Below are 13,833 nucleotides of genomic sequence, written 5' to 3'. Positions count from 1 at the left end.
CTGGAAAAACAGAAAAACAGATCGACCCTCTGTCCTCTGTTATACTATTCTAAAAGATAGTATCATAGTTGAAGTATTGATAGAGCTCCGAGGATATTTTGATGGGCCTTGGAGATTCAGAGATTCCTGTGTATGAGTAAAGTGATATAAATCCAACACCTATTGTTACTATACATTCCTAAAACAGGGAAAACCAACTAAAAACAAAAGTTTGATTTACTTAAATAGTTAACAAAAATTTATTGCAAGAGATATTTTTCACTGAATTTACAGTTTCAAGGAACATGGTACAAAACATAGTGCCATCAGCTTTGTCTAAACGTTAAATAGGTGCAAATACACAAAGATTAAGAAAAACCAAGGGAGCATACTTTACAACATAAATTAGAGTACTATAAATATATTTTATGTACATTATACATACTGTTAAGACATCATTTTAATATACAGCATATATTGTATTGATTTTCAAACTATTCAGTGCTTTGATAATATTATATATCAGAAACTTAGGGATTTATTTGCATCATTACACTTACAGTAAATGATTTCAAACCAATGAGGCCATATATCGGCCAGTTTATTTCCACCAGTTAAATAGCCAGGTACCCACATAGATGAACACGTAACGCATATAGCAATAGTTTTCACAAGAGTATTTTTTTCCCATTATGGTGATGACTAGAAGAGAGGTTGCAAAGGGATGACAGTAGGGTGTGGGGAAAGCAGTGAAGGAAAGAGTGCATGGGGTAAAGATGGGAAAGCCAGATGGCTAGGATGAAGAACGGAAGCTGGAATGATTGGCATCTGAGGAGGAGCAACAAAAGTTGGCTGGTTCCCAGGACAAAGCCTCGGTCCTACTGAGATCTGAGGTAATGAGGTTCTGGTGAGAGCTGGGATTTGGGAAATAAATTGTTGGTGTGGCTGAAGCACTTTAAAGGTTCCTGCAGCTGCGGCTGCAGCTGCAGCTGCAGCAGCTGCAGCGTGCTGCTGCAAAACAGTGTGATGGATAGTGGTTACAGAGGTAGAACATAAGGACTGCTGCAAAGGCAAAGGCTGCAGAGGTGTGCTAGGGGGTGGGAGGGCAGCTGGAGGAAAGGTAAATTTAACCTTGTTGGCCAGCATGTTTGGCTGCAGAATGTGCTGGTAGACCTCACATGGTACATTTTTGAATTTGTCATGGTTTTCTAGTGGGATCAATAATGCTTGCTCTGGTAAAGCTAATGGAGCCAGGATTTGCTCAGCTGTTACAAAAGTATGACCACTGACATGTGCTTCCTTGAATGGTAATGGTGGTTGTGTGTTAAGGATTCCTGAATTATAACGCAGCCACTCAGTTGGTGTCTCATTCATCTTTCCTTGTGGAAGGGCCTCAGCCAGTTCATAATGGCAAAGATAGGATTTAGGCTGTGGCTGTCTAAAGTTCCTTTCAATATTAGGCACCTGAAAAGGAATTTGCTTTTCATTAAGATTTATATTCTCACTTCTTTCTTTGTGTTCAAGCAGGGTGTTGTCGATTGCTTCTTTTGTTGGGGCACTAGCTACATAGACAGATGTGGTGGGATCACTGGAAACATCTGACAATTCACCAGAAGTGGTCTCCATTTCTAAATGCTCAGTTTCACCATTGGTTTCAGAAGGAAGGAGATTGTTAGGGTGGAAAGACAGTTTGTTTCTTAATTGGTTTGTTTGTTCTGAGTTCCTTTCAATTTTTGCAACTTCTTGTGGTTTCATTTTCTCTTTTTTGTCTTCACTTATTAACCTATCCAGAGGATTTAAGGAAGAATTGTCTTTCATGGGATAATCTGTATTTTCTTTGAGTTCTAAAGTTTCAAATCCGGGGTGGAATCTGCCTCTTTTTCGCCTCCGTTTCTTTTTAGGCTTACAGGGAGCAACTGAAGTACTTGGTGGCCTCAAAAATTCTTCTGGTAAATGATTGTGTCGATTTAAACTTTCATCTGAAGAATAAGAATGTGAATGTTGTCTACGTTTTCGATAGAATCTTTCTGATTCATTCATGACAGAATTGTAACCTCTTTTAACAGCCTGATTCTGACTCATGCATTTCATATCATTTTGAAGAACTAAGCTTCTGTGATCCTGACTACAGCTTGACATTTTGGTTTTCCAACAACAGTAAGTTCTAGAATATGTTAAATTATGTTTCCCAGAATGTATCACTGTTGGATTTGATTGTCCATTTAAAAGTATTGTGTTCTTTTTACAGTGGTTTTTAGAACTGATAGTATCATAAGTGTTGTATTCAGTATTCCATGTTTTACACATTTCTTCATTGTCACTTAAGGATATGGATTCTGATTTGGGCCTTTTATCAAGTAACTGATGTGAGTCTAATAATTGCTCTGCAGCTAAATACTGCTTTTCTGAAATTGGTTCCAATAGATATTTCCCAGCATTTTCAGTGTAACTATTCTCTGCTTCCATTTTGCAGCGAGTTTCTGATTCTTTGGTTTTCTCCATATGATGATGCTGACATAACTTTTTTCTTTTTTTCTTTCTTCTACTTTTATGGAACCAGTATTCATGAGTCTCTTTCAACCTTATTTTGTTGTATTTTTCATCTAGAGTGTCCTGTTTTATTTGACGTTTAGTAAAATTATACTTTTCTGTTTCTCTGATCTTACAGGAAATGTTTTTATACCTCTGACCCGTGTTCTCATTTTTTCCAGAATCACAACCACTGGAGAGGATATCATCAGCCAAAAGAGGAGTGACTTGGGTATATTTATTTTTGCTACTTCCAATTTCATAATCAGCGAGTCCTTCTGTAGATACATCCTTGCAATCTGAAAGTGGTTCCGTGCAAATGTCTCCCTGCTTCTGCTGAGAACAAAGACCATTTAAGTCTGGCTTATTTTTATCTGGATTATTATTTACTTTAGTAGACTTGAAGTCAAAACATAGAGGATTACAGCTATAGGAAATTGATGGTTTAGTAGTTGTATAAACCAGCATTTCTGATGGCCACTGAAGAACTGTAGATCTGTGTTTGTTAAGGACAGGTACAAATGGCTCACATTGTCTTTTGCAGAAATTTGTTTTCTTATGTATAGTTATGTTAACCTCTTCAGTATTTGAAGGGGCCAATATCTCGGGACCATTTTTGCTTTCAGTCTCAGTTGTGGATGCCTCGTTATGCTTAACATTTTCCTCTGTGGTAGCTTGCACAGAAATGCAATCATTAGACATGTCAAAAACTGTGGATTTATTTCCTAACAACTCAGAACTGTTACCACTAACAGGTATGTCTTCATTAATAACAACACTCTCCAGTGGTATTTGATCTGATAATGGGACTGAATTTTGACAATTATCTGCATCAGAAGATAACTGAAGTTGAAGCTTGCAAAATGAAGGTAATAATAATGCATCTTTTTCACTAGAGACTTCTTTTATCTCTTGAGTTTGAGCAGTTTCTTTGTCTGTGCACATTGCCTCTGGTGGATGAAAAGAGTTAGTTTTCTCCTCAGAACTCAAAAGCACATCTGTTGGTGAAGATAGTTGAAGATGACAAGCACTGGGGACAAATCTACTTTTTCTGCTAAATCCTCTTCCCACTGAGGCATCATCACTGTATTCAGAGAAGGCTGCAGCTGAGGACTCTAGCTTCACGGATGCTTTCTTTGGAAATGCAAAAGAAAAGCCGATTTTGTGTCTGTGAATCCCCTGGGCTTGATCCCCAACTTGGTTATTTTTTGCTGTATAATTATTTGCACTTTCTGGATCTTCAGCAACAGTGGTAGCATCTTTAGTATTCTCTTCACTATGAATCAAAGTATATTTGAAATCTTGCTGATTATTAACTGAATCCACAACAACTCGTTGGGAAATTTCATTACAGTTTTCTCTCACAGTAACAGTTGTTGATTTGAACATGGGGCCACTTCCAGGAGCGCTAGAAAAAGAAACAGAAGTGTGTGTTAAATAGCTTTTGAGAAAAAAAAATAGTCAAATATTTACATCTTTAAACAGTCATTAAAATATTTTTTCAAATTTTTAAATCTTTGTGACAGAATTGCTTTCATATGGTGTAAGCACTTTCCATGGTGCCACAATATCATTTACTTGTTGTACTGTTTGGATTAACTTGGAAATATTGTCCTGAAGTTGCTGTTATAGCTGTTAAGAGCAATGTTGAGGATATGCTCTTAACCAGTGCTATCTGACTAAAATTTTCTACCTTCATGGCCTCTTCCGTGATATTTTGAAGTGTTGTATTGTCTAAAGTAAAATTACTTTTGATTCACAAATACTTAATATCATTGCTGCTATATGGTAAATATGATGAAAGTTCTAAACGAAACCCTTAATCATGACTGCAGAAAAGCTGGGAATTTGGTTGAACAATTCAATTCACCCAGCATTCACCAAGACTCTACTATAGCCCAATTGGTGTGGGCAAAGGTAACTAAGAGATAGTACTAGCTTTATAAGAGCCCTGACTCTTTGGAAATTGTTAGTCTCAATATTTAAAATCATCCTGAAGTTATACATTATATCACAACATGCAGTAAATGCAGGATAAAAGACAATTCACTTAAAATATAACTTATTTGGAATTACATTACACTGTAGTGTGTTCTGATGAAAAGAACTATACTGACAAACGCATAAATATAAGAAAACCCTAAACCTTATCCTTAACAGAACTGTGTGTGAAGAAAATTCCTGCTATTCTAAAAATTCAGTGTTTTAAATATTATAAGTAGACAAGAAAATTTTAGTTGGACATTTCTTTTATCTAACCACTAACACAATGTATTGCTTCATTGTTTTATCTGCTAAGTAACAGAACGACTTTCTTTTCTCATCTTTTGAAGCACAAAATTAATGCAAAAATCATGTATGTGTGGTTGTGTGTATATATAATGTAAAATATGTGCTTTATACTGAGGATAATAATTTAAATAAACAGTATTGCTTTTTGTGTATATCATTATTAGCTCTAGTTCACTTAATATGTCATAATTTATATTTGCAAATTCTATTTATAGAGCATTAAGTTACATAGGTTCCATGATTCTCTATAGTTAAAATTTGTGTAATTTTTTATTCATTACCACAAAAAGTAAACATATCTGACTGGTGTAACTGAACAGCAGTAGCATCTGTTTTTAACAGTTGCATGTAGGATTCCAAATACATATACATTTTATTTTGGTTTTTACAAATTTGGCATCCTTAACAATGTTTCGATATGTCAACGTATCCCATAACATTATTCAGCAAAAAGTAGATTTGGAATGAAATAATTTTGATATAGACAATAATAAGAGAGGCTTCATTTATTGGAGAAACAAAGACTACTTTTAAAAAGTCTTATTTTAATAACTTTGCCCTGGCTTCACACCTAATAGCTGCTCACTGTTAGAAGCAGATCAAAGTTTAAGAGTTGTGAACCTCTAACAGCCCAGTTAGACTTTATTCACAGCGCACCTAATGTTGGTCTGCTTCTCAAGCAAAATTCTTATCTTTTTTTAGAAAAAGAATCTTAAACATAATTTTAAATAGAAGTTCTCCAAATTTGCATTTTAAAAAGTATCTCTAAAAACTCTTTTTGTTAAAAGGGTCATAAGATACTGCCTTGCTGTCTTCCTCAATTAAATGTTTGAGTATCACCAAGAAATAGGGTAGCTTTCAACTAAGATAGCTTAAATAATAACATAAAGTGTATTTTTTAATCCAAAATTACAGTAATTTTGGCTTTTTACTGAAATGTGCATTAAACAGGTGTTTACATAAAATTCTAATTCAAATTACTGTTTACAGCCTACAGAAGGCCATGAAAACATGTGTGCCTTATTCTGGGTACAGTAATAAATAGATTTGTGCCCTTTATTTCTGACTCCCCCTATACCACTTTTTTGGTCATGTTTTAAGAAAACTTACAATTTCATTGGATACTTACCATACAGTTTCCTTTCTTAGCTCAGCCAGCTTGTGCAGGCGTTGGAGTGCCTTTTCCTGTTTTCTTTCATCTTTCCTGGATTTAGATGCTACATTTCGAGCAAATTCCCTTTGTTTCAGTTCCTTGAGCCTCTGTTAAAAAAAGTTGGAAACGATTAATTGTATTTTGTTCTACAGAAGTTTTAAAGTTTCATTGTTATTGTTGAAATTTTCCAATGCATCATCTTTGACCTTGTCAAAAGGTAAACACAACATTCATGACAATCCACTTCTAACAAAAATATTTTCTTGCATTTTGGCTTGTGAAAAAGCCAAAGCATATTATTACATCATAGTGAAATTTATATCTATGTCTTAGGCAAATTGTAATTGAAAACTTTAATCTCTTCTTATTGATCGTTTCCTGCTGTTTCTCTGCATAATTCAGGTGAAACATTCGTGTCTTATAAACCCCAAATTTACAAAAAAATTTCAACTTGCTTATTGCTTATGTATTTTAGTTATATATAATATGTTTTCTTATATTTTGATGTACAGTATATTAGGAAGTTATGTGGTCCTTTGTGTCTCTCTGTGTGTGTGTGTGTGTGTGTTTAAGTGAAAAGTTTATTAGGAAAGTAAATGAATAAAGATTGGCTACTCCATAGGCAGAGCACCCCTTTCTGTGTGTTCTGAGAGTACATTATTTATGTTAATCCATAAGACAAACGATCTCTCCTGATGTGGTTTAAAACAATCCCTTCTCTCAAACAGCAGGCACGTTTCCAGAATAATTCAAGATATTGGAAGAAAATTAGTACTGTTTTTCTAGAAATTATTACTACATTGGGTATTATCTTTCATCTGTGTTGAAGAAGTTCATTTTCTGGGTTGATGGCAAGAAAAACAGCATGCCAACTCAAACACAATTGATAAATAGCCGTGTGTGTGGTATAATTTTTGAGATATCAAAGTTGTCTTGTGCCCCAACTATTTTCACTGGGTACTTTCATGATGTGTACAGTTATTAAAAATAATAAAACTACTATTTTCCCTAATGGTTCATGTTGTTATGCAATTCTAATATGTCAGAATCTTGAGTAGGACTCACTTATACTAGTGATATAATGTGGCTGTGTCCCCACCCAAATCTCATCTTGAATTGTAGCATCCATAATTCCCATGTGTGGTGCGAAGTACCCAGTGGGAGGTAACCGAATCATGGGGGTGGGTCTTTCCCATACTGTTATTGTGATAGAGAATGTGTCTCATGAGATCTGACGGTTTTATAAAAAGGAGTTTCCTTGCACGTGCTCTCTTGCCTGCCTCCATGTAAGACCTGACTTTGCTCCTCCTTTGCCTTCCACCAAGATTGTAAGGCCTTTCTAGCCATGTGCAACTGTGAGTCAATTAAACCTCTTTCCTTTATACATTACCCAATCTCAGATGTGTCTCTATTGGCAGCATGAGAACTAACTAATATGGTAAATTGGTGCTGGGTAGTGGGGTGCTGCTGTAAAGATACCTGAAAATGTGGAAGTGACTTTGGAACTGGGTAACAGGCAGAGGTTGGAACAGTGTGGAGGGCTCAGAAGACAGGAAGATATGAGAAAGTTTGAAACCTCCTAGAGACTTGTCAAATGGCTTAGACCAAAATTCTGATGGTGATATGGATAATAAAGTCCAGGCTGAGGTGGTCTCAGATGGAGATGAGGAACTTATTGGGAACTGGAATAAATGTTACTCTTGTTATGCTTTAGCAAAAAGACTGATGACATTTTGCCCCTGCCCTAGAGATTTGTGAAACTTTTTGGAAGAAATTTCTAAGCAGGAAAGCATTCAAGAGGTGAGTTAGGGGCTGTTAAAAGCATTCGGTTTTATGTATTCACAAAGTTATTGTTTGGAATTAGAACTTATGTTTAAAAGGGAGGCAGAACATAAAAGTGGAAAATTTGCAGCCTGATGATGCAATAGAAAAGAAAAACCCATTTTTTGAGGAGAAATTCAAGCTGGCTGCAGAAATTTGCATAAGTAACAAGAAGTCAAATGTTAATTACAAAGACATTGGGGAAAAATGTCTCCAAGGCATGTCGAAGTTCTTCACAGCAGCCTGTCCCATCACAGGCCCAGAAGATTGGGAGGAAAAAGTGGTTTTGTGGGACAGTCCCAGAGCCTTGGTGCTTTGTGCAGTCTCAGGATAGTGCCCTGCATCTTAGCCATGGATAAAAGGGGCCAATGTACAGCTCAGGCCATTGCTTCAGAGGGTGCAAGCCCGAAGTCTTTGTGGCTTACACATGGTTTGGGCCTGTGGGTGCACCCAATTCAAGAATCAAGGTTTGGGAACCTCTGCCTAGATTTCACAGGATGTATGAAAATGCCTGATGTCCAGCAGAGGTGTGCTGCGGGGCAGAGCCCTCATGGAGGACCTTTGCTAGGGCAGTGCAGAAGGGAAATGTGGGTGGGATCCCCCACATAGAGTCCCCAGTTGGGCACTGCTTAGTGGAGCTGTGAGAAGATGGCCACTGTCCTCCAGATAGCAGAATGGTAGATCCACCAACAGCTTATAACATGTGCCTGGAAAAGCCACAGATACCCAACACCAGCTCGTGAAAGCAGCCAGGAGGAGGTCTTTCCTGCGCTGTTCTAGTGATAGTGAACAAGTCTCATGAGATCCAGTGCTTTTATAATGGGAAGATCCCCTGCACATGCTCTCTTGCCTGCCACCACGTAAGACATGACTTTGCTCCTCCTTCACCTTCCACCATGATTGTGAGGACTCCTCAGCCATGTGGAACTGTGAGTCAAACCTCTTTACTTTATAAATTTCCCAGTTTCTGGTATGTCTTTATTAGCAACATGAGAATGAACTAATACCACTAGTTACATTTTAAAAAAACTAATTGGATAAAGTTTTAATAAATACCATATTCATATGCACTTATGTGTACCAGGAGCTTAGAACAATACCTGGTCTATAAAATTTCTGTTCCATAAATATTTTTAAATTATTGTGTAACTGATTTAGATCCTCCAAATTATAAATGTTCCATCTACTTTAAAAAGTTCATCACTATGAATAAATAATAAAAGGCTCCTAATGATTCTGGATTGTAAATCTGAATTTCCCCAACATAGCATGAGGTAGCTCAAATGACATATAACACTGACATAGTTTAAACTTAAAATGATCTCTAATATTTAAATTGACATCATTTATAGAAAGTGTCCTTGTATGTGCATATATCTATATATTTTTGAATTTACACAAAGATATTTTAAGAATGCTCATTTGCACTGACATATTTGTGTAGGATAAGACTTTCCAGAGTAGAATTTAGATGAAAGATAAATCATGTCATAAATGTCTCAATTGTATAGCTATTTCCCAGAAAGCAAAACTTTGAAATCATTTCCTTAATATGACTATTAAAATGGCCATAATTTTATCATATGCATTAAGTTATTAATTGCTTTTCATAAAACAGGTGTAGAATTACAGTATAATAGGTCAAGAATATTTTGCTCATAAATTTTAGGTATACAGGGTCTTGGTCACTTTTATTTCTTAAAAACTTAAAGTAATATCAAGACTCATTCAACAGATAATTATTGAGCACTAGCAGCAGTCACTCTGTTAAATGGCTGAGATTTTGTTTTTAACTAAAGAAAATATTTTTACTTTCATTGTGTGTTTCTATGAGTGTATATGTGGGCAAGTGTTGTGTATTTACGTGTATTTTACAGAAATAAGGAGTGAACATACACATTAAGAGGTAACAGCAATCACTGGTTGGAATATTCTTACAGTGCCATTTATGAAGAGAGAGAAGTGCTCAAGAAAATCCTAAAGACAGCTACTTGGTAAAAGTGATATCTTTGCTGGGTTTTGAGGAATACAAATATTAACTAGAAAAAAAGAGTTGTATGTTGGGGATGACAGTGTGTATCAGGGACCATGAACAACTTCGTACAAACACAAGAATCTAAGTTTTCTAAAATAAGATGTAAAAGAAGTAAAGTACCAGGTGAAATAAAGCAAGAAAGAGTTTTAATACCAGAGCTAATCAGCAAATAATCTTTGATTATTAGTTATAAATAGTTTTATTCCAAGAAGTACAGATAATTTATTTCCTACTGGTTCTTTAGAAAAGCTCTAGTCAACAAACCAAAAAGATAGACTTTACTGTTTTTAATAAAATCTTTAGTATAAAAGTTAATTGTTTTTACATATACACACACACACATATATAAACATATATAATACATAAAATACATGTAATAATCAATGGTTAAAAACAGTGGGTTTACATTTCATTGGTAAGATAAAAGTGCAATGCTTCTAATGAAAAACAAATGAATGAAAAACAAACCGTATTTTCCAAAGAAAGCATGCAAAAATGCCAGGACTTTCACTATTTACTGTTTCAAAGTAACCATTGAGGTTTAGAAATAATCGGGTTTCATTGACATAATCATTGAATATTGAGGAGTCAGTCAATTATTAAAAGCCAATACTGTTGTTATTTGTAATATAAGTGACTGACAGACATGGCTGGAAGCAGCTCCAGATTTAGATAACTGTGACTATTTAAAACGTAAATTTAAAGAGGAGAGGCTAGATGGTAGAATAGAAGGCTCCACCAATCATCTTCCCCGACCCCACAAGGATGAAAATTTATCTACACGAAAAAGGCACCTTCATAAGAACCAAAAATGAAGTGAGCATTCACAGTACCTGGGTTTAACTTCATTTCACTTAAAGAGGCACTGAAGAAGTAAGATAAACAGTCTTGAATAGCCAATGCCTCCCTTCTCCCAACCCCCAGAAGTGGCCATTCTGCATGGAGAGAAAAATTTGCACACTTGGGAGAGTGAGAGAGAAACAATTGTGAGACATTATGTTGAACTCAGTGCTTTCCTGGCACAACAGAAAGCAAAATCAAACTGAACTCAGCTGATTCTCACCCATGGAGGTAGTATTTAAACCAGCCCTAGCCAGAGGGGAATGGACCATCCCAGCAGTTGGAACTTGAGTTCCTGCAAGCCTTGCCACCTTGGGCCAGAGTGCTCTGGGGCTCTAAATACAGTTCAGCTTTATTATTTCAGCTTTATTTATTCAACTCACGGCAGTCTAGACTGCAAATCCTAGGCAAGTCCTATTGCTGAACTGGGCTCACAGCCAGTGGTCTAGAGAGGCACATAACAAACTGAATAACAGTTTGGCTAAGGGAGGGCTGATGCCACTCCTCCCCCTCCTCTAACCCCAGGCTGCAGAGCTCATGGCTCCAAAAAGTTCCCTTCATTCTACTTGAAGAGAGATAGGGGAGGGGAGGAGAGGGGAGGGGAAGAGAGGCAAGAGAAGAGCAGGGAGGACTTTGTCTTGCATCTTAGATACCATCTCACTCACTGCAGGAAAGAGTACCAGTCAGAGTTGTGAAACCCTCTTTCCAGGTCCCAGCTCCAGGAAGACATTTCTAAACACACCCTGGGCTAGAAGGAAACTTACTGTCTTGAAGGGAAGGACCTAGTTTTGGCAGAATTGATAACTTGCTAACTGAAGAGCCCTTGGGTCCTGAATAACCAGCAGCAATACCCAGGTAGTACTTCGTGGGCCTCGTGTGAGACTCTGTGACTTCCTGGCTTCCAGTGAAACTCTCAGCACATTCCCAGTTGTGGTGGATATGGGGAGAGACTTCCTCTGCTTGAGAAAAGTAGAGAGAAGGAAAGGGGACTTTGTCTTGCACCTTAGATACAAGCTCCACCACAGGGAGATAGAGCACCAAATGATCTCTTGGGGTCCCTGAATCCAGGATTTGGCTTTTGCATGGCATTTCTGGATCTGCCTTGGGCTAGAGGGGAGCCCACTGCCCTGAAGGTTGAGCCCCAGGCCAGGCAGTATTCACCACAAGCTGAATGAAGAGCTTCTGACCCTTAAGGAACTATCAGCAGTAGCCTGATAGTTTTCCCTATGGGCCTGTGGTGGTAGTGGCCATGGGGTGAGGCTCCTCTGCCTTAGGAAATGGGAGAGATAAGTGGGAAAGACTACATCTTGTGGTTTGAGTGCCAGCTCAGCCACAGTACAATGGAACACCAGCTAGACTTCTAAGGTTTTTGATTCTGGACCCTGGCTTTAAGACATAACCTGTGGACCCACCTGGGGCCTGAAGGAACTTCATTCCCTAAAGGGAAGGACATAGGCCACGAGCCATTAGTAAAGCCCCAGGGCTTTGAGAGAAGAGGAGCCAGGTGGTGGCTACAGCAGGCTTTGGGTAAGACCCAATGCTGTGCTGGCTTCAGGTTTGACCAAGTGCAATCCTAGTGGTGGTGGCCACAGGGGTGTTTATGACACTCCATCCCTGGCTCCAGCCAGCTCAGAACTGAGAGAGAGACTCCATTTGTTTGGAAGAAAGTAAGGGAAAAGAACAGGAGTCACTGTCTGGTAATCCAGGTAATTCTTTTGGATCTTGTCCAAGACCTTGGAGGTGGTATCTCTGAATCTACAAGAGCCACAGAATTACTGGGCTTGGGGTGCCCCCTAATGCAGATACAGCTTAGTTCACAACATACAGTCCTTTCGGACCTGAAAAAACCTTCTAAAAGTATAGGTACAAACAAGCCCAAACTGTGAAGACTACAGTAAATACCTAACTCTTCAATGACCAGACATGGGCAGATATTCCTAAGTATTAAGACCATCCAGGAAAACATGATCTCATCAAAGGAACCAAATAAGACATGATGGACCAATCTTGAAGAAACAGGGATATGTGACCCTTCAGACAGAGAATTTAAAATGGCACTTGTGAGGAAACTCAAAAATATTGATGATAAGAAAGAAGAAATTCAGAATTTTATGAGCTAAATTTAACAAAGAGATTGACATAATTAAAATAAAGCAAGCAGCAATTCTGGAGCTGAAAAATGCAATTGGCAAACTAAAGAATGCATCAGAGTTTCTTAAAAACAATTGATCTATCAGAAGAAAAAAATAGTGAGCTTGAAGATAGGCTATTTAAAAATACAAAGTCAGAGCAGACAAAAGGAAAAGGATAAAAAACAATAAATCACACCTACAGGATCCAGAAAATACCCTCAAAAAGGACAATCTAAGAGTTTTTGGCGGGATACAAGGTTTATCCAAAGGGATAATAAAAGTGAACTCCCTAAACCTAAAAAAAGGATATCAATATCCAAGTAAAAGAAGGTTATAGAACACCATGAAGATTTAACCTAAAGAAGACTACGTCAAGGCATTTAATAATCAAACTCCCAAAGATCAAGGAAAAAGAAAGGATCCTAAAAACAGCAAGAAAAAAGAAACAAATAATATAATACGGAGGTCCAACATGCCCAGTAGCAGCGTTTTTAATGGAAACTGTACAGGCTAAGAGAGAGTGGTATGATGTATTTAAAGTGCTTAAGGAAACAACAACAAAAAAAAACTTTTACCCTAGAATAGTAAACCTGCTTAAAATATCCTTCAAACAGGAAGGAGAAATAACTTTCCCAAACAAAAGCTGAGGGGTTTCATCAATACCAGATTGTCCTAAAAGAAATGTTAAAGGGAGTGCTTCAGTTAGAAAGAAAAGGTTGTTAATGAGCAATAAGAAATCATCTGAAGATACAATATTCACTGGTAATAGTAAGTACACAGAAAAACACGTAACACTGTAATATTGTAAAATACTGTAACAGTGGTGTATAAACTACTCTTAAATAGAAAGGTTAAATGATGAAACAATCAAAAACAACAACTACAACAACTTTTAAAGATATACATAAGATAGAGCAAGACTCTGTCTCAAAAAAGAAAAGAATAAAAAAGATATTGATAAGATATAAACAGAAACAACAAAAAATAAAATAGGGGAACAAAGTTATAGCATAGGGTTCTTACTAGTTTTATTTTTGCTTGTTTGCTCACAT

The 13,833-nt window shown here is 37.0% G+C and overlaps 1 protein-coding gene across 1 annotated transcript in view; it reads right to left on the bottom strand.

Annotated features, from left to right (window-relative positions):
• Nucleotides 1–215: 215 nt before the first annotated feature.
• The window catches only part of ZNF804A (zinc finger protein 804A), a 329,558-nt gene continuing 315,940 nt past the window's right edge, over nucleotides 216–13,833 (bottom strand). The window contains exons 3-4 of the mRNA XM_003253825.4: nucleotides 5,930–6,060; nucleotides 216–3,916 (exon numbers count right to left, since the gene is read on the bottom strand). Of these exons, the coding sequence (XP_003253873.2) occupies nucleotides 682–3,916; nucleotides 5,930–6,060 (3,366 nt within the window). The 3' untranslated portion in view covers nucleotides 216–681. The remainder of the gene's footprint in view (nucleotides 3,917–5,929; nucleotides 6,061–13,833) is intronic.

The sequence above is a fragment of the Nomascus leucogenys genome, chromosome 22a (genome assembly GCF_006542625.1).
Source record: "Nomascus leucogenys isolate Asia chromosome 22a, Asia_NLE_v1, whole genome shotgun sequence".
Classification (NCBI taxonomy): Eukaryota; Metazoa; Chordata; class Mammalia; order Primates; family Hylobatidae; genus Nomascus; species Nomascus leucogenys.
The sequence above is the reverse complement of the archived record's forward strand: the minus strand, read 5'-3'. Positions and strand labels throughout refer to the sequence as shown.